The 27804-nt window shown below is 33.2% G+C and overlaps 1 protein-coding gene across 15 annotated transcripts in view; it reads right to left on the bottom strand.

Annotated features, from left to right (window-relative positions):
• Positions 1–6653: 6653 nt before the first annotated feature.
• Positions 6654–27804, bottom strand: part of LOC145241450 (mitogen-activated protein kinase kinase kinase 15-like) — a 391615-nt gene continuing 370464 nt past the window's right edge. For all 15 annotated transcript variants that reach the window (XM_080104421.1, XM_080104425.1, XM_080104411.1 and 12 more), the window contains 6 exons: positions 25605–25752; positions 20229–20318; positions 17303–17352; positions 16411–16478; positions 14540–14616; positions 6654–7516 (listed from right to left, as the gene is read on the bottom strand). In XM_080104421.1, the coding sequence (XP_079960547.1) occupies positions 7354–7516; positions 14540–14616; positions 16411–16478; positions 17303–17352; positions 20229–20318; positions 25605–25752 (596 nt within the window). In that variant the 3' untranslated portion in view covers positions 6654–7353. The remainder of the gene's footprint in view (positions 7517–14539; positions 14617–16410; positions 16479–17302; positions 17353–20228; positions 20319–25604; positions 25753–27804) is intronic.

Raw genomic sequence — 27804 nt, 5'->3', positions numbered from 1 at the left:
ACAAATTAAATTATGTTTGGAGAGTCTGAGGATTTCCTTGTGTCCAAAACTGTGCCATAAAACTTTAATAATTTTAGAATAAGCCAATGAGAAACATCCCAAGGATGTCACACTACTCCTAAGCTGTAGAGGTTTTGGAGGATGTCACACTACTCCTTGCGGAGGGAGTGGTCAGTGGCTGTGCTTTTATGGAACTTGAGTGAAAATGGGAGGCTGGCGCCAACAAAATTTAAGCTCAGAGCATTTAAAATTTGTTAATCATATGAACTCCCTCAGATGAGGACATATAGACATTTTAGCAAATAGATGCGAAACGATTACAAAGGCAATAGGCAAGTTATAAATGACCAATAAATAAAATAAATTGAACTCTGCTAATCAATGTTAAATCTGTAAATGAGATTTATAACTCATTCTGTGGCCCTTCACAGTCTATTCTCAGTCTTATGTTGTAAAGGAACAACTTCTAATAAAAAACAAAAACAAACAATTTGTGCTCGTTTCATTTTTTATGTAAAATTTTATAGAATCTGTTTGGAATGGAAAATTAGAATATTATTTTTCCAATTCCATATCCCAAAAAGTTCTGAATCCAATTAATCGTACCAACACTAATAAAAATCAAGGATAGGGAAGTTAACAATCATGAGATTACTTTATAATACAATACAATATTACTTCAGATCAAAGCAAAAACTTTGAATAAACAACCCCCTACAGCTTGACCACATGAGATCATACCCCTCTTCCCCTAACTTTCACCACACTTCCCTCCAAAACCTCTACAGCTCATATTCACAAAATATATACCCCACTTTCTTCCAAAGGGGAAACCACACCCGAATATCTCATAAAAAAACAAATGTAATCTTGACTCTTTTCAATATCGCTCCTTTTTTTTTTTTTTTTTTTTTGATGAGATGATCTCCTTGAATTAGGATTCCACTGAAACATGTATGCACATATGTAACCAATAATGTTTGTATAATAGACAATGTACCAACTCTGTCCTCCATTGAGCACTCTTTAATAATCACAAGGATTTCATTGGATTTACTTTTAGGAAACCAATCTATACAACCATTATATATCATTCAAACACGGTAGTGTTTGAATATATAACTAAGTGGCAGTTTTAGTAATTTAGAACTGCTTAAAAATATGTAAGGCCGTGAGTGACGCTTTTTATGACTGGTTTCCATAGCAACATCGTTGCTTCAGCGACTACTGTCATGAAAAGAGAAGTAACTTGTAAAACAGACACAATGAAAGGGAGATACATACATGCCGTACATTATTACATGTGTTTATGAGGGTAAAAAAATAACACTGAAATTAAACAAAGAACAAGTGAATTCATTAGAAATCTGGAAAAATCATGGATTACAATAGAAAAATATAAGCATGAAAAGTAATATGGTTAAGCTTAAACATGGAAAAGTAAAGAACTAGTCGTTAAAACTGGAAAAGAAAAGGAAAAGGATATTCTAGTAAAAAATATTAATAAATGTATAGCTTAAAATATTGCAGTATTAAGAATTTTTTTTTAAATTCAATTTATAACATTATATAATCAATTTTAATGCTGCAATATTTTTACTAGAATATCTTGTCCTTTTTCTTTTCCAGTTTTAACAACTAGTCCTTTACTTTTCCATGTTCAAGCTTAACCATATTACTTTTCATGCTCGCATTTTTCTATTGTAATATATATATATTGCTTAATTTCAAAATTCTGATCAGAAAAGAATATTAAGTAATTTCTTTATAAAGAATATTCTTTGGTACATTAAAGTACAGATGATGAAAAAAATTAATTCCACTCCAAATATTAAATGGAAAATAAATTATTGTTCAATAAATAATGCCTCTGATCTACCTAAAATTTTGCATATGCAATGATTTATATCTCTATGGGCTATATGGCAAATTACAACTCTGTGGTTTCTGATTTACTGATGTTTGAATTGAATTCATTTATAGTTATGACAGATTTCCTGGCAAAAGGAAACCACAATTGCAGGATCTTATGCTTCAGTTTTGAGGAAATTAAGAGAAGCCATCAAAATCAACGGACAGGAAAAAAAATCATCAAATATATCCTCCTCCTGCAAAGACAACATTCATGTTGCCAGATCAGAAACATGGGCATGTAGCTTAGGAAGTCCTTTCCAATTCCTCTTACTCTCCTAACCTTGCACCCACTGACTTCCACGTCTTTCTAACTATGAAGGTGTTTTTGAAAGGAAAGCGTTACCCAGATGATTCCCAAAGTTGGTCTAACCGGAGGTGTCCCACAAAAACAGTCTGCATTAAACGATGGGAGAAATGCATTACTCTGTACAAGACCTCATAGACTTAATAACTAAGTTTCATTGCTCTACTGCTATGAGAAGTGGGTCAAGAGCATTAATTATTGGACGCCCTCCGTATATCCATTCTGTAGCTGAGGTTTCTGGTAAAAATGATTGGAAAATTCGACTATTTCGATCAATCTTGAGAAATAGGCATCATATTTTTCCCCTTTTTTTTTTTTTTTTTTTTTTTTTTTTTTTTTTTTACATTGTCCATAAAAAATACAATGAAATCTAAAAAATAAATCGTAAAACAAAACTTAAAATAAATTCAAACAAAGCATTTGGGGGGGGGGGATTAAAATAAAGTTTTAAAAAATTAAAAATTTGATTTCAAACAAAACATTTTTTTTTTTTTTTTTTTTTTTAAATACAAAGAAAAAAAATAAAGTTTAAAAAAACATTTTTTCAAACAAAGCCAAGTTTCCGAATTGTAAAAAGATTTTATTTTCTTTTACAAAAGGAATTTTAAAACTTTTTCTCAGGATTTTTTTTTTTTTTTTTTTTTTTTTTAAATTTAAAAATTTTTTTTTAAAAGAAAGTGAAGCATTGATGGGTAGAAGAGAATTATTATCACAGCAGTTTTATTATCAGAGAAACTGGCCAACACAATGGCTGACATTTTCAAGGGATCATTATGGAGACAAAGAGCATTTCCTTCTTAAAATGTCAGGGAGCAGAAGATTGCGGAGGGAGTGGTCAGTGGCTGTGCTTTTATGGAACTTGAGTGAAAATGGGAGGGGGGGTGACAATGGTGAAGGCGACAACGACTGATGGCCTGGTGGCAGGGCAAGGGGACAAGTTTGAATCTTGTTGGTTCCATGGCATCACATTGACTATGGATGTTGGTAACCTTCACAAGTAATACCCCCTGCGATGAGCCGATTCTAGAAGAGATCGGAGGAAACTAATACCAACAACTGAATCAAGCTGGTTAAGAAGTAGTACCAAGCTGATACGTTTGATTTTTTTTTTCTTTAATGAAAGAAATCTATAAATGCTCAAAAATGGAGCCACACCGACATTCAGTTAAACAGCAACAAACTTTTTTTATGAATTCATAAATTAAACATGTTTATTTAATGAAACATTCTTAATTAATGTGTGTATGTGTGTATACATATATATATATATATATATGTATATATATTTATACAAATTGTAAATTTACATTCAAATTACCACAAAGTGTCAATCCACAATCATGATTTTATTTTTATATTTAGGTGAATTTTTATATCCTATTTTTCCATAAATGTCTGAAATGGAAAAAGTGAATCTAAAAATTTGCCTATATATATATATTTAAAAAAAAAAATCATGATTGAGTTTTTGTGCTAAATGGAATGTAAATTTACAATATATCTGCCCTGAAGGCAATAATTCATCTTCATTGAGCTTATTATTCATAACAATTTTGATTATTTCACAAGGAATATATAATGCTAGCAGGCCGCCCGGCGTTGCCCAGTCCTAAAATTGGCATAAATATTAATTAATGCAGATTTCTAATTTATTATAAACAGAAATACCATAGGTATTAAACATAACATTTAATTCCTTTAAAAAAAAAAAAAAAATGGAAATAAACTGACACATGTGCATACGAGTATCATACTTTTTCTAAACAGTTCACTTCTTGTAAGTAAAAAAAAAAAATATACTCGAATCAAAATCAAAACCTAAAGACAGTGAGTCAAGTGTGATAAACATTAGGTCAGCTTGCCACAATCTTTAAAAAGTGTTTTCAAACCTACTTATTCTTAACATAAACAAGCTATCATGTTTTACGGCTGCGTATGTGTGAAACAGTTGACAATCTAATACCTATTGTTACATTTTCACAACAGGCTCCCACCCCCTTTTTATATAATACTAAATCAAACTAAACATAGTCCACATCTGGATTCTTATGACTAGCAATTGTGTCCTAAAATTTATAATGATCTGTTAATTAGTTTAGGTATGAATCTTGCACAGACAAATGTATCAACATCTATGTTGATACATTTGTCTGTGCAGGATTTATACCTACATGTTAGTACGTACAAAATGATTCCTGGAAACAGGCTTATTTACTAATAGGCTAAATCGTCATTTTCAAGTTTAATGTTAATAAATTTTTGTTGATCCATCCTTGTAAATAATGAAACCCTATTCAAGTTCTATCATTGTTGATCAATGTTGTTTCTCTGCCTAGGCGACTTATTTAACCCTTATTTTTGAGTGGCTTTTAGGCCTTAATAAACGATGATCCAATCTCGTAAAATATATACATACACAAATGAATGGCAAAAAGTCTAAATTCCGAATTCTATGATGTCATTCATCTTATTTATTTCTTTAAGCATATTACCATGTTCGATTCTTGACAGCACTTGTTTCGTAGCACATAAACAATCATATAATTATTATGTCAATTAAAGATGGCGTAAATATAAAACACAATTGCAACTACTCTCTTGACTTTTTAGGATTTATGTAATCATATTCTTTTTATTTTCTTTTAAAGTTGATGAGTTCTTATTCTTCTGATGAGTCAGAGCTGAAAATATTTAAAAATTGACATAATAATTTCTGCGCTACAAAATAGGTGCTGTCAAGAATTTTAACATGCTGGAAGAAATAAACGGTAAGATGAACAGCATCTTGGAATTTGGAATATAGACTTTCTGTCATTTATTTGTATATGTTCTGTAGTTATATTCAACATACATCGAACTTCATAAATAAAAGATGAAATATAATTGAATAAGCATATTTTTTGCATAAACACACACATATTTATATACACACACACACAATATATATATAGTGGAGATGGTAGTTAATAAAAACTGAAGAAAGTGCTCAATGCTGTTGTAGAGCAAATATGCGTTTTATTTTTTATTACCGTATCTTTCTGTTAAGTTACATTATTGTTTCGGCTATCCGGCCGTTTTTTTGGCCGTCTGTAGCGTCCTCAGACTTTTACAGAAAAAAAGTCTGAGGATGCTACAGACGGCCAAAAAACGGCCGGATAGCTGAAACAATAATGTAACTTAACAGAAAGATACGGTAATAAAAAATAAAACGTATATATATATATATATATATATATATATATATATTTAAATTCTTTAGAATAGATGTTTCATTTAATAAAAATATAAATGCATATAAAAATCGTGTGATTTGTAGGAAAGCATTTCTAAGTTAAACTGTTTCACTATATTTGTGTCTTCATCAGATTTTTTTTTTTGTTAACTGAAAGGAAGCAACGGAAATCGTGAAATGCTAAAAGGGGAATAAAAACCCCTAGAAATCCTAAGTCAGTCCTAAATGACCTCGTCATATCAACAACGTTAAATCAACAAGTTTTCCTTTCTAAGGGCAGATGAAGCTACAACAATCAGCAAAACACACCATTCAATTTCCTCAAAATTAATCGTTGGTGCTTGTGTACATTGGTGATCTTTTAAACCAATGTGTTTCAAGTGAAAACATTATGAACTTACATGTGATGTCACAAGAAACACTCGTCTAGCTGAAAACACTATCAATAATTCCCCCCCAATCTTTATCTGTGCCTAAACCTAAGCGTAGATTCCATGAACAAAGCTTCTTTCTTAGAACTGCACGCCTGTGGAACTGTCTTCTGTTTGCCTGCTTTCCAGCTGACTACAATATGGTTTTCTTCAAGTCCAATGTAAACAAGTTCTTGATGAGCCGTTCCACTTGTTAACAAATTTACCGAATTTCCATTACTAACGATTGCTATATTGTCCAATTGACTACTGTACACTCTTAACCCTCATCCTTGAGTGGTCTCTGGGCCTTGATAAGTGGTTATGCCTATGTAAAAAAAAAAAAAAATGTGATGTCAAAATTAGTATAAATTCCAAAAATTACGACAAATGATCCAGGAAAAAAAAGTAATTGCAAGTAAAAATAAAAATTATCGAGTTTTAGCAATTTATAAAGTGTTATCGTATTATTTTAATAGTGGAGAGTCAGCAAGATCCAGGGGAAGGTAACTGCAGTACATAATTTCGTGCTTCTATATTTAAATCACAAAAAATATTGAATTTCAAGTAAAGCAAATAGTATGTACGTAATTATCAAGTCGCAAATAGTAACATATCCAAAAATTACACAAAACAATAAAGTAGAAAATTAATTAATCATGAAAAAAGACATTTGTAAAATCTAACAATTTGGTTTCAAAATCTTCCAATTCGAACTGGAGAGTTAACAGGGGAGGTAATTAAGTTTTCAATTTCTCAGAAATCTAATGCCAAGATTCAGTTTTTTTTTATAAAAAAAAAAATTACAAATTCAAAGAGTTAAGAGTTTTTTTTTTTTTTTTTAAATTCACAAATTATGTATATATGTTATGTTTAGTTTTGTTTGCTGAATAAATTGTTTGCTGTACATGGTGTTTCAACTGAGTTACTTTCCCTTTGCTTATCTCACGTGACCTAATAGTCTGCCGCAGCATGCAACTTTATCAAAGTATTTTTACTCTTACTAGAACTGTTTCTCACAAATAATTAATTTTCTATCATTTTCGATAATTTTTGGATGTGTTACTATTTGCGGTATGACAATTACATAGGTACCATTCGCTTTACTTGAAATTCAATATTTTTTTGTTATTCAAATATAGAAGCACCCATAATTTTAATAAAGAGTCTGCAAGATCGAAGGGGAGGTAACTGAAATCCATAATTTTGATTTAATATATACCACCATTTTTAAAATGCTTCCTGCACATCATCTACTGCATTTTTTAGTAATTTTTGGAATTTATACTAATTTTGAAATAACACATAAGTCGATAATATTATTTTCATCTGAAATGCATTGATTTAAAGAATCACCAATCTACACAATCACCTAATCGTCAATATTTTTCTATGCTATCCATTTACAGCTGAATAGAGTTAAAAAGTCTTTGCGAGTGTTTGGTTGCTGGCTGGCAGTGGGCGTAGGAGTGAGACCTAGTGGGGGGAGGGGATCAATTATTGACGATTGAATGTTCAGAACTCTCATCAAAATTTTCTACTGTGCTTGAATTCTTTGTGGGGGTTTTCTTCTGGGGTGATCGCCTCTTTGAGGTTTGGGAGGTTGTGCTTCTCAGTTTATTCAGGGCTCGCCATATCCGATATACGATTCCTCGTCTAAAAAAATAAAGTGAAGAAAACAGAATTAAGAAAATAAAAAATTTAAATTGTAAAGTTAAATTTAAAAAAAAAAAAAAAAAAAAAAAAAGACATTTTGGTTCAATTATTAAAAAAAAATGTTACTTTAGGGCTTTTGGCCAAGGAAATTATTAGCAACTATTAAGCATAGTGAGCTTTTATCCTCACATTTTAAATAGAAGAGGAAGTTTAGTTTGGTTGTTTTGCTTTACGGCATATCAAACCTTTTTGGGTTATTTAATGCCAAATACAGTAAAATAAATAAAACCTTGATTCCAGTAAAGCAATCGGCCCTGACGGTATTCCAATTATAGTACTCAAAAGACTTCAACCAGAACTAGCGCCCATCCTTACAAAACTGTTTAAACGTTGTCTTAAGGAGAATTGCTTCCCATCACCCTGGAAAATCTCATTAGTATGCCCTGTATTTAAGAATTCAGGTGATCGCTCATCTCCCTATCAGTACAGGCCAATAAGTTTCCTGTGCGTCATGAGTAAGTTGCTGGAATCTGCGTTAAATAGAGAAGTAATCAACCATCTCAGCAAAAATAACCTTCTTAGTGACATGTAATATGGTTTCTGTTCTGCTAGATCTACAGCAGATGTGCTTACAGTTATATCTCATAGGATTAGCGAATTTCTCGATGGAGGCTACCTTTCAAGAGCAATTACTCTTGACATATCAAAGGCCTTTGATAGAGTATGGCATAAAGGTTTACTCTATCAAAGGCCTTTGATATGTCAAGAGCAATTGCTCTTGAAAGGTTTTTTTTTTTTTTTTTAATTTATATGACCTGAAAAACCCAAATTAATATCAGAAAAAAAACAAAAAAAAAACGTGATGTAAGTCTCATATGAACAAATTTGATCATTTCTTATGATTAGTTTTGTATCTCGACATTCACGGATATGAATATTTTATTAGACATAACGTTTACAATGCACAATGACTAGTCTACAACAAGAATGATTGTAGCATACTGCATCGGAAAATATCAGCAGCAGCGAAGGATAGCTGGCTTGCGAAGAGATTAGCAGCAGTAGTGGACAAAAAATGCGTAAATACAAATTAGAGAAGTGTGCGGCAGTAAAAAAAGGAGAACAAATGCATGACGTGGTCAGGAGAAAGAAAGGCGACGTCATAGAAAATGGACATGTAAAGTTGATGACAACAATGGGCTGGCTGTGGTCGAAGGAAGGAGAAATGTGTGTCAGGCTAACATGGACAGGTGGCAGCGAGAGACTTGTTAAGTTGTTGAAATGCTTTCGTTAAAAAAGAAAAATGATGACCCGGATTTTTATTTATTTTTGTTTGTTTGTTTGTAATATGAATGTGTTTTCGTGTTGCACTTACTTGCAGAAACGTTTTCGTCTTTGTCCTCTCTCATCCTTTCAATGATGGATTTACAGTCATTGAGCAAATCTTTGAAAAAGTTGACAAGAACCTGACACTTTATATCATTCTATTACGATTCACATCTTTTGGTGATTTCGTGTTCTTTATATCTTTCAAATATTTATTAATGGTCTTGGGTGTGGTTGTTTTGGAGAGGAAAACTGTTTTTTTTTTTGTTGTTGCTGTTTGCTTTTGAATTTGAAGAACATAATTGAGTTTTGCAAAGAAAAAGAAAAAAAAAAAAGTAACATCAATGTTTGGTGCATTTTAGGCGAGGAAATCGGTATCTTCAGACACCCTGATTTACAATCATTGAGCAAATCTTTGAAAAAAAAAAAAAAATTGAAAAGACCCTGACACTTTATCATTCTGTTATGATTCACATCTTTTGATGATTTTAATGTTTACAATGCAGAATGGTCAGAGAATAGCTCCTTGTCCTACTGACATGGGAATCTTCCCTTCAGAGTCCCTCCCTTCTGGTTCAGAAACATCCTGGTTCCACTCGAAAACACTCAACAGACATGAATATTCTATTAGACATAATAACTTTACAATGCACAAGGACTAGTCTACAACATTACATAATGATGAAGACATTTTATGTGTTTCATGTTGCACTCGCTCACAGAAACTTTTTCGTCTTCGTCCTCTATCATCCTTTCAATCATGGATTTACAGTCATTGAGCAAATCTTTGAAAAAATTGACAAGAACCTGACACTTTATATCATTCTGTTACAATTCACATCTTTTGGCAACTTGAATGTTTACAATGCAGAATGGCTAGAGAATAGCCCTCCCCCCTCCTGCTACTGACATGGGAATCTTCCCTTCAGAGTCCCCCCCTCCTGGTTCAGAAGCACCATAGTTTTCTCATGATTTCTCCTCTTTTCTATGAGTTGAGTCAAATTGTTGAAATCCCACTCGCGTACCTGATGACAACGAGCATTTTAGAAAACATTCTTGATCCTTTCCTGGCAATTTGCCATGAACAGTGCGCATCCGCTGTTCTATTTCCTTTGTGATCCTGCAACCACTCAATTGTTTCTATTCAAATAAAATAAAAATTAAGGAAGATCAAAAATGTCTTTTTACAATTGTTGCTGTTTTTCATCCAAAATAAGGCATATTGCCACTGAAATGTAAGGAACTACCGTGATAAGAGTCAGATTTATAGAAAACAACCCGATTGGGAAGTTGAGCATGTATAGTTGTTTGCTGATATTACATTTAAGTTTCCATTACATAGTGTATCGATACTCAAGGGCTGATTTGGATAACTTTCGATTTCTGAAATTCTTCTGCATTTCATTTTTCAAAATGAATGTCTTGTGTCATCTACGATATATTTGATTAATCAATGGTATTGAACAGTTTATAACCTCTAGTTCATCATTAAGATGTTTGTCTAGTCTATATATTTTGGCATATTTTCATATGATAGAAACATTTCCAATGAAGACCTCAAATTGCCCTTTATGTGTTTACACATTACATTTACTGATAAAACTTCTTTCACCTTCGCTCTTTATCATTCCCACAATGATGGAGTAACTGTCGTTGACTGAATTGATGAAAAAAAATTACAAGACCTTGTCTCTTTATTCTTCTGTTAACGTTCATGTCTATTGTGACTTTAATATCAACAATGGTTTGTCCACTTTAACAAGACTCATGACTAAACAAGGTCTGTCATGATGTTTCCTTTGCATATGATTTTTATTTTTAATTAATTTTTTTTTATTGCAATTTCACCTCCAAACAAGGCACATTGCCACTTTGCTGTAGGGGGCTACTATCAGGGACATAAGCTTCAGGGGTACTATGTGGGGAGTTGGGCAGCAAGATGTCGGTTCACGTTACACTTGAACTTCTGCATGTCAGTACAGTTGGGGAAGCAGGAACTCGGAAGGGAATTCCAAAGTCCAGCGGTTCTGGGGAAGAAACTACTGGCATCTCGGGATCTCAACTGTGAAGGGGTGGGATTTTGCTGCTTGTTGGGTTTGTCGGGGGTACTTATGTCGAGGGGGCACAAGTGCTTGCAGTTCGTCAGAGCATTCACCATTGAAATACTTGTAGAACAGGCAGAGGAATGCTACATTACGTCGCTGGGACAGAGGCTGAAGCGTGGATGACAGTTCAGGACCTATTAGGTTGGCGACTCTCTTTTGAACCCTGTCCAGGAGTGAGAGACTAGTAGCATATGCACCAGCCCAAATATGACAACAATACTCCATACATGGGTGAATGGTGGTACAGGATACTTTCGGGTGTTAGTAGCACGGTAGAGATAACCTACCTTCTTCGCAGCGTTTCTGACAATGCTCTCAATGTAATTTTTCCAACTCCTGTTTCCTGTGAATGTTAGGCTGAGGATTTTAAAGGATGTGCTTTCAGATAAAGAGTCTTTGGCCATTGCTATTGGTGGTAGAGAAGGTTTCTTGTAGTTATTGAAGGAAACAAGTTTAGTCTTAGCAGCTTTGAATGTGACCATCCATTTTTGTCCCCCATTCCATTACAGATTGAAGGTCATCCTCTAGTGTTTTTGCCATTTTTCTAGATATGTGTTCATTTGTTTTTGTGTCATGTTGGTTATAGAGAGTGGTGTCATCAGCATATATACCCATCTCACAGACAATTTTGTCAGGGAGGTCATTTATGAATATTAGAAATAATAGAGGCCCAAGGATAGACCCCTGAGGCACTCCCACATTTATATCATGTTGTTTGGATGTACGACCATTGATGACAACCTGGATTTTTCTCTTATCTAAGAAGGATTTAATTATGTTAAAGATTCTTCCAGTGATACCGTATGATCTGATTTTCCTGAGAAGACCTTCGTGCCATATCCTGTCAAAAGCCTTAGATATATCTAGAGCTACCACTCTACCCTCCCCTACTTTGTCAAGTGAATGGTATATATGCCCAGAGATTACAGTTAGGATGTCTGCCATGGAACGGGCTTGTCTGAATCTATATTGTTGGTCGGTCAGAAGTTTAGCATCTGTAAGGTGATGGACTAGAGCTTGGTTAATAATGGACTCAAATATTTTGGCGAAAAGTGGGAGGTGACTCGTTTGCTGTTTGTTGACAAATCCATTTGCATACTCAATGCTAATAGACAATTTGCAAACCTTCTTCATATTTTCCTGACAATTTGTTCTGAACAGCGCACATCTGTTTTCTCCTGTGGAAACCTCCAATAACTCAGTTGTTTCAAAATCAAATCAAAGTTCATAAAGATTCTAGATGTCACGTTCCATCACAGATTGTATCGATTCTCAAGGTCATTTCATTTTATTTCAGTCAAAGTTCTCAAAAATCAAAGGGTCTCCCTTCCCGGGGCTAACACTTTATTTCTATATGAGATACACTTCCTCATAAAAATTAGTATGGGTTAGCCATACTGAAGAGATCTTATATGGGCTGTGAATGATATGTGATTTTGAATATTTAGTCAGGGTTTACTTGTAGAAAAAAGTCTCCTCAAGTCGTGTTGTACTGACAACCTCTGTACAGAGAGACATAGACGCTCGAGGATAGTGTCTAGTAGGAATTATTGGGATAGCTTGACATCTTCCACCTCTGAAATTTCTTTGCATTCTATTTTCAGTAAGAATGTGTCTTGTCTCACTATATATCTGATTGTATTAAGAGTTTTATATCCTCTAAAAATTCCAACAGAGATCAAACAAGCAGTCATGGTACACTCTAAAGTCAATTCCATTGCTTATGGAAAGTATTATTTTAATCGCCATCAATGAAATAGATATGCTAGAACCATTTAAAACTGTAATCATTGAAAATGAGTTATAAAAACTGAAAAAAGTCGTATATCTGATCTATTAAATCCAGAGCAGAGTTCTTGAATGTTTTGAAGAATAACAGTACCAAATAGATGTAAGACTTATATTCCAACCATCATTAATGGATCAGAGGCAATTTCCTCAGCATCTGACGATGCCAAACTTTTTGCAAATAAATTTACTTCAAATTTCACCCCTCGTGATAAAGGACTTCTGGAATTTTTCTCTATGACTTAAGATACTCAATAAAGACTGAAGGGTCTCCTGTGCATCATAAATTGTTTTCAGCTGATGAATCAAGTTGTCCATCACCCCAGCAAAAGTAATCTTGGTGATAAGGAAGATGAACTTCTATTGCCAGAATAATTGCTGGTGTGCTGATTGTATAGGATCAGTGAATTTCTTGATGGCTTTCGTTCTACATATCAAAGGCTTTTGATAAAATCTATCACAAAGGGTTGCTTCACAAAGTTGCAAGCTTAAAAGAGAACTGTTTTCTATCTCCTTGGAGAACATTATTAGTCTCTCCAGTATTTAAAAAAAAAAATACAGGAAATTAGTTTTTTTCTTGGTAGTTTTGTTTTATGGCATTTTAACTCTTTTCGGGTTATTTGCTATTGAATCTAATCATTTTGGGAAAGTTTTTATGCTTAAAGTTCTTTCTATCTTCAAATATTTATTCATTTTTGTAATGAAAAATTGTTGTTTTTGTTTTTGCAGAACATGATAGAGATTTGCAAAGGCAATGAAAAAAATAACATCAGTGTTTGCCTGTATCCTCAGACTGTTTGATCTGATAGTACTAGACTAATCAAGGATGATTCCAACATTTTTTCCTGATTCTGATACAATTACTAATTTAATTCTAAATTACTGATTCCATTCTACATTCCTGGATTTGATTGTAAAACTGCCTAATAAAGTATAATTTTATGTTTTTTGAGAATCTGGGATTTACAAGAGAATCCTCATCTATTTTAAATACAAATGTATTTTTTTTTGTAATTTGATAGATATTTTAATGTTTTCCCTTAATATCCAAGAATTTGATAAACTTATTGTGATATTTTTTCACTCGTACAATTTTTCTCCTATTTATCCACTTGTGGTATTTTTTTCCTGTGCCATTTTTAACTAAAGTCGTTATTATGATCTTTAACTTTTAGTTTTGCTGATAGTTTAAAATTAATAAATATTTACCGTTTCATACTGTTTCGTACCAATAATGGAAAACTGAAAAGGCCAATCTTCAATGATTCAAATTGTCAACCGAAAAACAAAGATCGGTAATGTGTAGACACATTAGAAAGAAAATCGGCTGAGTTCTTAGAATGCGTGCAACAAATCTTGTAAACAATGTTTATGGCAATGATTTCATGTGGGCCGAAGAAATAATAATATTTCAACTTGTCAACAGACAATTTTGAAATGATTCAATGAATTGCCAAGTGTTGGTTAACAACCAATTCTTGGAGGTATTAAATCTGTAATTTAACATGTGTATTGAACTGTTATTTGCAGTCAACTGATGGTTGTTGAAGATGGAAATGTTCAAAAGCTGGATTTCGTCATTCAATACAAAAAACTTCTAAATGAAGCAAACAATTATCTTTAAAATTTATGTGGAGTAAAGAATTCTTTCAGTTTCAATTTTTACAAAAGACTCAAACTCAGCAGCCATTTTCTTTCGAGGCTGCTGCGTCTACACCTTACCCAAAGATGTGTCGCAGCACTTTCTAGACTAATATTGAATACTAATGGATATATCATTAATTCAAGAATAAAAATTACTTACTTTATATGTAAAGAGCGTAATTCTTCCAGAGTTATAAACTCCACAAAATCGCTAAAAGTGTATTGCTCGTAGATTATCTGGATTGAAAGAAAATGATAAAAAAAAAGAAAGAAAATGAAAGTACAGTATGCCATCATTGCTAATTAACAAGGAAAAAAAAAAATGCTTCTGCAGAATAGTGAGATTTAAAACAAATGCATTTTAGATGAAAACACTATCACATACTTACATGTCATGTCGAACTACAAAATTCACAAAAAATGATCAAGTAGAAAAATAATTAGAAGTAAAAATAAAACTTATCGAAATATAACGTTTTATTGTATGTTTTTAAGGGGGAAGAGTTATTTACAATCCATTTTGTATGACAAACTGACTTATCTCCCTTTTTTTCTTTGCTTTCAATTAAAATCTCTCATTTCAAAGTACAAAGTGGTGGATTGGTCATGTACGATTTTTTTGTAAAAACTAGATCTAGCACATCTTCTACTGGATCATTTTTCATAATTTTTAAAAATTGATACTAATTTCGACATGACACGCAAGTACATAAGCGTTTTTATCTGAAATACATTTTTTAAATTCTACTTTTCTACAGAAGCATCTAAAATAAACAATAGATAAACAAATGAAAGTGACTTTGATGAAGGAAAGACAAACTTGTGCATACAATATAATAAAAGGTGATATTTATTTCAAAGAAATAAAAATATATCTCAGAGAGGAAAAAGTTTAGGATTCAATTAATCATCTGAGAAGATTGGGTTATTATTGTAGTATGATGATGATGATGATGATGATAACTTGGCATATAATCTGGTCTTTCATTGAGTGTTGATTTGATGCTGCTACATTTTTAGATGAGATATCCTACCTTTTCTGGTGTCTGGTGTGTGCTCCCTCCCTCTGAGGGTGGGTATGCCAAAGCTGATCTCAACAACACTCAATCGTAAGGTTTTTCCACTAGCCTGGGACTTAGCAGCCCTTAACCCTGGACAGGACCAACACCTACAGAGAAGAGGTTTCAAATCTGTTCATTGAACTTTTAATGTCTAGAGATGTCAAACAGAACCGAAGAACAATGCTGCATTTCTTATAATGGATTTACCACTAAGAAAGCTTTGAAATATATCAAGTTGGTGTTGCTGCTGCTGGTTCAGTAAATGCTAAGATTGGGAAAAATGTTTGTAGATTCTGGTGACGTGTTAATTCTTTGAGAGGTACGGTTGGAGAATTACTGCTGTAAACATGTTTTGTGGGGATGACAGGAGGTTCTACTGTTTTAGGTGATTACGTGTAATTTTACAAGTTTTTTGTTTGGACAATAGAGTGCCTCACAAACTTAATGTTAGTGCTAAAGTTAAGGAAAGCTTTTTTAAAAAATTTTTTAGAGGGGCTTGCCACTCAAACTGACGATTACTAATGGGGCAAGTAATTATTGTATTATTTATTAGGATATTCTATTTTTTTATGAACTTTTCCCAAAGAAAATATAGTCTGAAAATCGAGGATCATTTTTATGTTAAGTTTTGGACAGGGAAATTGCGAGGTGGAGGGTGGGTGTGGGTATAGTCAACTCAGGCAGAAAAATTTATCTTTATTTCAGATTTTTTTTTTTCCATTGATCACTCATATTACTGTATCTGTAACTATGAGGAGGGGGGGGGTCTATTGCCAAAATCTTAGGAAAGCTTTGTGAACTGCAAGTTAGACACACCTCTATAAGACAGTATTTAAAATAAATCCTTTACTAAAAAAAAAAAAAAAAAGAATCAATTCAAAATCATTTACAAAAATTTTATTACAAAAAAAAAAAAATAAAAAAAATAAAATAAATTAAAATATGGGTTAACCTAACAAAAATGTCTTACCAGTTTTATCGTCTCTTCATCCACAGAACATTCTTTGAGCCAATTGACCAGTTTTTCATCCACAAGTTCTAAATTTGCAACAAATAAAACTTTAATAAAAGCTAACACAAAAAAAAAAAAATGGTAATAATTCATGAAATGTACAATACTAGAAAGAAAGGGAAATAAAGAAGAGGAGGGGGAGCAAAAGAAAGACAATGTTGTCCATAAGTCAAGACAATGCGGGGTAACCATGCTAGTTTACTAGCTTTTAATGCTGAATCTAGTAATTTAAGAAAAAAGATTTTATGCTTCAAGTTCCTCAGATATTCAAATATCCATTCATGATGCTTAACTGAGTTGCTTTGTTCTATGGCATATCAACCCTTTTCAGGTCACTTAATCCCAAATCCAATAATTTCAGAAAAAGCTTTTACACTTCAAGATCCTTATATCTCCAAATATTTATTTATGGTGTTTGGCTTGGTTGTTTTGTATGGGGAAATTGTGAGTTTTGCTTTTGACTTTGCAAAGGATGATTCCATTCTACATTCCTGGATTTGATTGTAAAACTGCCTAATAAAGTATAATTTTATGTTTTTTGGGAATCTGGGATTTACCAGAGAATCCTCATCTATTTTAAATACAAATTCATGTATTAAGGGAAAGGAAAAAAATAACATCAATGTTTGACAAATTTTTAGTTAGGAGGCCCGTACTCTTGAGACAGCCTGATCTGGTTGCACCAAGGCACAAGTTCTATCAAACTAAATAGTAGCAAACGTAAGATGAGGTTTCGTGAAACTATTTTTTTTTTTTTTTTTTTTACATGGGAGTCATCACCTATCAAGGCCCGAAAGCCACTCGAGGATAAAAGGTTAATTGGATTTGTGTCAGATGAATAACCACTTACCAGGTGAATTGAGAGAAGGACAACTCTCCGTATCACTATTAGATAGAGCCCTGAATAAAAAAATAAATTGAAAAAGTCCATTACCATCATTTCAATAAATCTTTAAAAAGAGAGGAACAAAATACTTCAAAATAACGTTGCAAACTGGAAACAATTTTTTTTTTCTGTGACACTTGTCAAAATTATTGACAAAAAAAAAAAAAGCCGATAAATTTAGAGTTTAATTATTTATAAGATATTCAAAAGCATGTATTTACATGCATTGTTTTTTTTTTTTAAACATTTCATAGTTCTTGTCCAGAATTCTCCCTCTATTTAAAAAAAAAAAAAAATCTGTATGATTTATGTATCCATGATGAAACAAAAAAATAATATTCCAAAAATCATATAAACTGATCAAGTATTTTTATTTTTAAACTAGTAGGCTGTAATATTATATTTTAATTAATGCAAAATTCTTATTTATTATAAACAAAAATACTGTAGGTATTAAACATAACATTAAATTCCTTAAAAAATAAAATAAAGTAAAAAAAAAAATGGAAAGAAACTGAGACATGTGCATGCAAGTATATATTTTCTAAACAGTTCACTTCTTGTAAGTAAAAAAGAAAATATATTTGAGCTGAGATCGAAACCAAAACCTAAAGACAGTGAGTCATGTACGATAACTATTAAGGTAGCTTGACACGATCTTTAAAAAGTGTTTTCAAACCTACTTATTCTTAACATAAGTAATCTGTCATGTGAACGATTCTCGCATGCACGTTCATGAAGCAGTTAACAAACAGATTAAAATCTGATGACCCCTATGGACCAATTTTTCAATTTTGGCCCCTTAGCAGGCCTTTTTTCTGGATGAACATTAATTAAAAAGTTTTCCACGTGTCTGAATACCCTATATACCAAATTTCAAGTCTGTAGATAAAAAATTTGTTGAGTATATTGGTTGAGAAGTGTCCTCACACACACACATTGTCACTTTTATAGATATATAGATAAGAAAATTAAAATTTATGACTAATCAAGAACAGCGGCTTTCTTGTCCGCCATTTGGAAAACAATCTCAAAAAACAAAGGGCGCTCAGGAATAGTGAGAACTTGGGAGATTTATGTTGTAATGCCTACAGATTCCTATTAATCGCTTAAAAATGATTTTCTTTATAAAAATAAAACTACTTGATCAATTTACATAATTTTTGGAATATGATATTTTCGTTTTGATCATGAGTATAATAGAGTTTTCTTTAATTTTATTTTTTAATATAGGGGAAATTCTGGACAAAAGCCTGTTTTATCTAAACAAGAAAGGCTAAACTTTATGGGGAAAAAAATTTAAAAATTAATCAAACTGTTCACGATAAAAATATGATAATAGTAATCTCAAAAATTCTAAAATTTACAAAATAAAAATAGAAATGTTAAGGGGTTAAGGGGTTGGAGGTGGAATGCAGAGGGGTCCTCATAGAAATCATTGGGGTCATGTTTAATAAACTTAATTCATTTTGATTTACACTTTCGGGTTAATACATATGTAAATCCAGATTATTTTAAAAATTCTACATAAAAAAATTAGTCTTTACTCTGAAAGGGTTCTTTTTTGACGTGGTTTTATTTTTAATCAACTAATGTTATAAATCAAAATATATTTGGTTTTTAGTCTTTACTCCGAAATGTTTTTTTTTTCAAAATTGTTTTATATAAAAAAAAATATTTTTTTAAAGTTTACATAAAAAACAGTCTTTACCTTTAAATGTTTTTCTTTTTATATCTTGTAATAAAAAAATATTTTTCATTAATAAACATAATTAAAAAATTAAAAAAATTTTAATTAAAAATATAGTTTTTATTACAAGATATTTTTAAAAACATGTATACATATGAATATCGATTCCTCCATTCAATTTCAAGAGACAATGGATACCCCTTGTAAGGGCAGCTGCGCATGTAGTTGTGAGGCAAGGGTTGTGCCATCACCAACCACACTCCTCCTGAATCGGCACTGCTTGAGTCCAGTGGCAAGGAGAAGTCCAGGATGACTGGAAACAATGCCGAGATGAGCGGAGAGCACATACAGCATCTGGAATTCCCAAATGGTCACCCATTTTAGTATTGACCAGACTAAATGTTGCTTAACTTTGGTGAACTAATGGGAACTGGTGTATCGATGTGATTATGCCGAATACCTATGAATAAATTTATATTATGATTATTTAAACTCTTGTTTTCACCTTGAGTGTTATTTGCACAACGTATCAGTTGATGTAACCTCTGACATGTTTTAGGTATATCGTGTGTTGAACTCTAGACTCTTTCTTGAGAATCTGCATGCAATTTCAAACAAAACCCTAATTTAATCCATGGAGTAGCATGCAATTGTATTTTTAGTGTCACAATGACCCATGACGTAGTGGATAAAGTACTTGATATAATTCAGGTGTAAGTTACGCTCTTCTGGAGGTTGTAGGTTCAATCCTCAGTGAAGGAAACATTAAAAATACAATTACAAATTTACTTTGAACTTCTACTTGCTCATGGCTGATGGAATGAGAACATGCTATCCCCATGGATTAAATAAAGGGTTCAATTTGAAATTCTGTGCAGATTCTCAAGTTCAACAGAACCATTCCCAAAGTTCAACAAGATATACCTGAAGAAGGTCATAGGTTACATTGACCAAAACGTTCTACTCAAGATGAGAACAGTAGTCCGAAGAATCTAAATAATGCAAAGTATCAATCCTCATCTCAAAAAATTCAGAAACATGATACGCATAAACGTGGTTAAGTATTGATTTTCTTAGCTTGACTATAATATTAAAAATTTTAATGATGTCGGATTTTATATTCTACCAAGTTTTTATAGAAATACGTTTGGTATACGAGGATTATTTAGATTCTTTATTGCTAAAAATGAAAATACTCACAAATGATCAGTCTGTAATTTTTTATTCTTTATCCATTCTCTAAGGACCAAATTATAAGACTGAATGACATCAATCAATTGTTGTAAAAGTCTGAAAAACACAAACAAAAAAGAAATTAATGCTTTTAATGTAAATCGCTCAAGACAAGGAATGAAGCCACTTGATGTAAGGAGCTAAAAACAACGAAATATGATTATTGCAAAGACAGGAAATGACTATTGGCTTTATTCTTAGAAAGAATAAGGTAGGAGGAAAACAGTCAGTAGAGTTCTACAAGCCTGCAGTTATTGGAAAGAAGCTACTGAAATAGCAAAGTATCAAAAGAGTGAATTGATGCAGACCACTAGTCAAACGAGCTGGAACAAAGGAAGCAGGTCAGGTAATCACATAATTCTGAAGAACACATGCCATAATAGTCGCTTATTTACAAATAGCACAAATAACACTGTGCACAAATGAAAACATCTTTTCATTAATAATCCATGCACTTTTATATGCACTTATGTGTTTATAGTCAAAATTATTTGTTCTTTTTTTACTTCTGGTTTCTGTTCTGTAGACACGACGACAGTGACAAGCTAGATATGATCTCTTTCGATTAATGATTACACTGGTTTACAAAGAAATTAAAGCAAGCACAAAAATACCCGTTTTTACCTAATTTGTGGGTGCTGAATTCAAATTTGAAATCCGTTTTTACTCATCACCTCTAGTTTTTTAGATATGCATTTTGTGATAATGTGCATTTTGTGCATATACGGTACATAAAGGCGAATATGAATTCAGGTTTAATTCTAATATTGTGAGACTTGTGGCTTATTTTTTTAGTTAAAGTTATTATGTAAGTGGTAGAATTACATTTTATATATATATATATATATATATATATATTGTAATATATCAAGACGGGTTATGGCAGTTTCAGTAGTGCTCTGGCAGTTATTGGAAAAGGTTGTCTCACAGGCGGCGCAGAAGGTTGATGTCCCTCAGCTATCGTGTTACATATCTTTTGAGTTATTCAAATCCACATTTTCTTGCCTTGCATATGATTTAGTTTTACTTTGTTATATTTTCAGATTCTCCAATGACTTCAAGCACGTTAAAACGTTGAGGATGCCTCAACAAGGTCAATTCTTTCTGCTACATGTGTGGAGACTTCATAACAGTTGCACAACATCGAACCATCACTTCCCTCTTTAGAACCGCCTACTTTCACTATTTTGATTGAAAAATTGGTGATCAGGACAAGCCTCGGGCTCCACACATCTGTTGTAAACCCTACTACAATGGACTAACTGCATGGTTTAATGGTAAGAAAGTGGCTTTCAACTTTGCAGTCCCAATGGTTTGGAGAAGTCCACGCAGATAACAGTTAGTTTCATTTAACTAATATAACTGGTTTCAATGCATCTTCTAGGAAAAAGATAAAATATTCCAACCCTCGATCTGCTATAAGACCCGTCCCCCATTCTCCACACCTCCAGTAAATAAGGATCTTCTTTCTTCATCAAATGAAGAAATGCATTCAAGGGAGGATTCTTTAGATAATATTGAATCTACATATTCAGGAACAAGTGGCAACAAGCCTCACTGGATCACGCAAGAAGACCTGAATGATTTTGCTTGGGATTTGTATCTTTCAAAACAGCAGTCAGAGCTCTTGGCTTCTCAGCTTAAACAGTGGAATTTAGTCCAGGAAGATGTAAGGATCACCAGTTTCAGGAATCGGAACAAAGACCTTGATTCTTTTTTCGACATGGAAAACAAGTTGTGCTACTGTACAAACATATCTTGGTTTGCTACATAATTCTTCAAACTGGCGTCTTTTCATAGACTCTTCCAAGCAAAGTCTGAAGTGTGTTCTTCTGCACAACGGGAATAAATATCCCAGCATTCCCATTGCACGCTCTATCCATGTAAAGAAGTCCTATGACTAAAAAGTACAGCGAGTACCAATGGATTCTGTGTGGGGACCTCAAGGTCATTGGTCTTCATATGGGTATGCAAGTGGGCTTCACAAAGTACTGTTGTTTTCTCTGTCTCTGGGATAGTTGAGCTGGATCCCAGCATTACAAGCAGAAAGACTGGGGGCCTAGAAGCACTTTTGTTCCTGGTGAACACAGCATCAAAGAGAATCCTCTGGTGGACATTACTAAGGTGCTTGTTCCTCCTCTTCATATCAAGCTTGGTTTGATGAAGAAATTTGTGGAGGCGTTGGACAAAAATGGTGCTGCCTTCCAACACTTGTCTACTGTGTTCCCAGGTCTTAGTGCTGCTAAGCTCAAAGAGGGCATCTTTGTCGGACCTCAGATCCAAGAAGTTCTGAAGGATACTTTGAAGAAGCTTTTTGATTTAAAGGAACTGAGAGCATGGGAAGCATTCAAGTCTGTAGTGGCTTCCTTGGTAACACAGACATACCCAATTACCAAGCCTGTTTGAGAAGTTACTAAAGTCTTAAGAGGATATGGGGTGCCGAATGTCACGCAAGATTCATTTTCTACATTCCCACCTCAACTTCTTCCCGCCAAACATTGGAGCAGTGAGTGATGAGCACGGACAAAGATTCCACCAAGACATTACGAAGATCGAGAGCAACTATCAAAGCAAATGAAACTCCGGCATGATGGGTGACTTCTGCTAGATGCTCTTGCGTGCAATCCCAGAGGCAAAATACACCAGATCTTCTAAGAAAACACACTTTTGACTGTGGTTCTTTAAATTGTGTCATCCAAGTATATGGATTCAATCAGTGTTCTTTATCTTTCCTGCTGCAACTCTTTGCACATACATTCTCTGTTTATACTAAAACGAGACTATTTAAAAGCCAGAAAACTAGAGGTGATATCCATCCATCCATAGCCTTTGAGCCCCTAGGGGCATAGACCATCTACAACTTTGTAGATGCTTTTGTAGCGAGGAGTTCTTTTTTCAGGGTGAGGGTGCTGGCCTCACACCCAACCTTCCCAGAAGGTACATACAGCGCCTAGCCTTCCCAAATGGTCACCCATCTGGTACTGGCCAGGCTCAAAGTTGCTTAACTTCGGTGATCTGGCGAGAACCGGTGTGTCAACGTGATTGTGCTGTACTGAGATGATATAGCAAAACTATTTATAAATTTGAATTCAGCCAAATTAACAAAAAACAACTATGCCCATTCTTGTCTCAGACCAAAAATTTATTTTTGTAAACCAGTGTTATCTTTTAGATGAGCTGAAACAATAATGTAGCTTAACAGAAAGATATGGTAATAAAAAAAAAACGTATATATATATTTTTTACATAGGTATTACTACATATCAAGGCTCAGAGGCCACTCGAGGATAAGAGTGTACAGTATCAGAATAATAGTAATCATTAGAAGTGAAAATTCGATAAATTTGTTAACTTAAGTGGAACAGCTCGTCAAGAACTTGTTTACATTGGACTTGAAGACAGCCATATTGCAGTCAGCTGGAAAGCAGGTAAACGGAAGATAATTCCATAGGCGTGCAGTTCTAATAAAGAAGCTTTGCTCATGGAATCTATGTTTAGGTTTAGGTACAGATAAAGAGTGGGGGAAATTATTGATAGGGATTTCTGCTAGACGGGTGTTTCTTGTGAAAGTTTGGCAAGGGGGGACCATAGATTGGAGCTCAGCCGAGCACTTGCCAGGAAAATAACGATAAAGCAGAGACAAACTCGCAACATTTCTTCTGTGAGAAAGAGGTTGCAGGGAAGAGAAAAGGACATCCACTACGAGGCTACAAAGTCTATTTTGAACTCTATCAAGGCAGGATAAGTCCTTTCTAGCAGCTCCTGCCCAACAGTACTCCATCGTTGGACGTACCTGGCTCTTATATAGATAGAGAATTGCATCAGCAGTGAGATATCTACTGGATCGATAGAAGAATCCCACCATTTTTCCAGCGGCCTTGGCAACGGATTTAATGTATGTGTTCCACTTAAGATCAGGAGTAAAGATTAAGCCCAGAAGCTTGTCAAGACATGAGGCCTCCCCAAGACGAGAGCCATTCATTTCAACTGATGCCAGATGGGGATCAGAGCGTTGATTATGTAAAGATAAAAGCTTGGTTTTAGATGCATTAAAAGTAACCAGCCACTCCTTTCCCCATTGTACCACATGCTCAAGATCAGAGGAGAGAGAATCAGAGAGAACTTGGTCATTTATGGTCTTAGATGTTCTACCATAGATGGTAGTGTCATCAGCATAAATGTCTACGAATGATGTAAGGATGTGATTTGGAAGATTATTAATGTAGATCAGAAAAAGAGTTGGGCCCAGGATGGATCCCTAAGGGACTCCAGCGTTAATACTGTGAGCTTCTGATTTCTGCCCATCAACCACTACTCTTATGAACCTATCAGAGAAAAATGATTTAATAATTAAGACATTTCCAGCTATACTGTAGCTGGAGATCTTATGAAGTAGACCTTTATGACATACCTTATCAAAGGCCTTTGATATGTCAAGAGCAATTGCTCTAGAAAGGAAACCTCCATTGAGAGATTTGCTAATCGTATGAGATATAACTGTAAGCAGATCTGCTGTAGATTAAGCAGAACAGAAACCATATTGCAGGTCACTGAGAATGCTATTTTTGCTGAGATGGTTGATTACTTCTCTATTTAACACAGATTCGATGATTCTTACTCATGACGCACAGGAGACTTATTGGCCTGTACTGAGAGGGAGATGACGATCACCTGAATTCTTAAATACAAGGCATACTGATGAGATTTTCCAAGGTGTTGGGAAGCATTTCTCCTTAAGAGACCACTTAAATAGCTTTGTAAATATGGGCCCTATTTCTGGTTGAAGCTTTTTGCGCACCATAATTAGAATGCCGTCAGGGACACTTGCTTTATTGTAATCAAGGTTTTTGATTAACTTGATTTTTGATAAGCTTGCTTTTCCTGATGTTCTTTAGAGTAAAACTTTGTTTTTATTTTATTTTCTCCATTTTGTTGGTATTAATTTCCGAGGGAGGTGGGTGTAAGTGAAGTCTGATTGACACATTGTTTGAAATATTAACATCTTATGAAGTATCATATATGTGTATGAATATTTATCACAGAAATTGAAACCAAAAAAATGATGCAATTTTAAAATGAATGGAATCATTATTTTATTGTTTTTTGTATATCAAAGAATTTTTACTTGGAATGCGATTTTCATATGTCCCATACTGTATAAACACCTGTACATGCACTTTTCATGATTTGTAGTGCGTCTGAGCAATGTGCACAATGGTTTCATTATCATTAACCATTAGGAAGCTATTGAATCAATCACTGGTAAATAAGATAAAAAGAAGGGAGAAGAAACAAAAAAAAAAAAAGAAAAAAAAAAAAGAAGAAAAAAAAGGAACGTCTTACTTTTGGTTTTCTTCTTTGGCTTGATTTAATGTTTCAGAAACCATTGTGCCATGAAATGGAAACGGATTTGACTTGTATGAACTTGATAGAGAAATGGCAGATGCCAAGGTTGCTTCATCTTGCGTACCGGCCATATCAGCTGCTAACTCTGAAAGAGTTAATTTAGAGATTCAGCCATTAATTTTTGTGAACTAAAATACATCTTAATTTGAATTTAAAAAATTTGTTTTTAAATATCAAATGAACAAACAATCAATAAAGATATGTTGCAGAAGGTCTAAATGGAAGAATCTGCATCCCAAACTGTGAATGTGATGGCCAAATAATTAGCAATACAAAATTAAAAAATTAAATAAAAAATCGAAAATGCTTAAAATATTGCGATAATGGTATTCATAGAAAGAGCTTGAGGATTTAAGAAAGAATCCTTAAAAATTTTAAAATCTGACTAAAAATATGGAAATTATGACTATTTTTGTGACTTTCATGTTTGAATATTTTCTCTCTTTTAGACCATATGTGTTTTGTCACATTTTGTTTACATCATTTCTTAGAAAATGTAATTTCTCCATATCTTGTTTTTTGTGATTTTTAACCTATTTTCGTTTTCAGCATTCTCAAAAACCTATAATAGTTTAAAGGATTTTTTGAGGATGGAAAGATACTGCACCAATGTTTCAATCATAGTCATTTGTTTTCTTAGTTTTGTATATAAATTACAAAATATCTGATACTTCCTCAAAACCTCTCGCCTTGATGAAGGGGAGACTAAAACTTGCTACGGTTTCAAATGATCTAAAATAAAACAAGGGGAAATTTGATTCCAAATATTTCTCATATGTTATACCTCCCCTCTTTGGTTTTTATACATAAAGTAAATTTCACAGTGTATAAGGATTATTTGATACTGAAGATATTCATAATCTATTTCCAAAAGAGGGGGGGATATAACATATGAGAAATCATCGCTCCCCTTGCTGTTATTTCAGATCATTTGATATCATAGTAACAAGTTTTAGTCTTCTATCCATCAAGGCCAGAGGTTTTTGAGGAAAATATATATATATATATATATATATATATATATATATATATATATATATATATATATAGACATGATTACTTCATTTAATCACATAAATCAATATACAAAGATATAATTTTATGTATAAATTTTTCAGTATTTACTTCAACAGTGCTCAATACATAGGTAGAGCTAGGTATTAAGTTATGAAAATATACATGGCAATTAAGCTACACAGAATATTCTGTGTTTCATTCTCGTGAGAATTCGCCAAAGCCTGAAGAATACTCACGAGAATGAAATGCATAATATTCTGTGTAGCTTAATTGCCATATATATTTTCAGAACTTACTATATATATATATATATATATATATATATATATATATATATATATATATTAGAGTTATTCCAAAAGTAAAGCCTCCTATTTTTTAACTCAAAAAGTTGAAGAACTATGAAGACAGGAGTAGTATCACTTTGGGGTTCCAGAATTTATTTTTCTACATAGTCACCATCATAGTCAATGCACTTTTGCTCACACTGTCACAGAGAGATGAAACTTTTAGGTCATGAATGTATAAGTTCAGTCATCACAACAGTACAATTTGCAGTATTCTCTGATCCATTTTGGGTGAAATAAAAAATAGGAGACATAACTTTTGGAACGTCCCTCATATCCCTGTATATATATATGTAAAGAGGCGCAGTTTTTTCCCCTCTGGACCAAAATACCGTAGGTTTACAACAACAGATGACACATACAAATTTATTATGTTTGCACTATAAACCATTACCTTATTGAACGATAGACATTACAGACACATTTATTCATAATATTAAAACATTACATTTATTCCTAGAAGCGGCATAATCATCGTCAAAACCTACAGAGGAAGCAGTTGCAATTTTACTCTCTCTTCCATAAATCCTCTTACGATCCCATTGCATTAATTTATTCTATTTCTTACTTTCCTGTGTCTACGCCGTCATTAACTGCCTACTGAATTAATACAGATCGCATACTCTTACCACTTTTTATCTACAGAAATAATGATGTCTCCCTATAAGTATACACTGGCTTTCGATTGGCTGAACTATTAACATTCCTGCATTCTAGATTAACGGTATCAGCCTACAAAACCGTACACTCACTTTCATTTCAACATGGTCGCT

The sequence above is a fragment of the Euprymna scolopes genome, chromosome 20 (assembly GCF_053919585.1).
Source record: "Euprymna scolopes isolate OS-2025 chromosome 20, ASM5391958v1, whole genome shotgun sequence".
NCBI lineage: Eukaryota > Metazoa > Mollusca > Cephalopoda > Sepiida > Sepiolidae > Euprymna > Euprymna scolopes.
The sequence above is the reverse complement of the archived record's forward strand: the minus strand, read 5'-3'. Positions and strand labels throughout refer to the sequence as shown.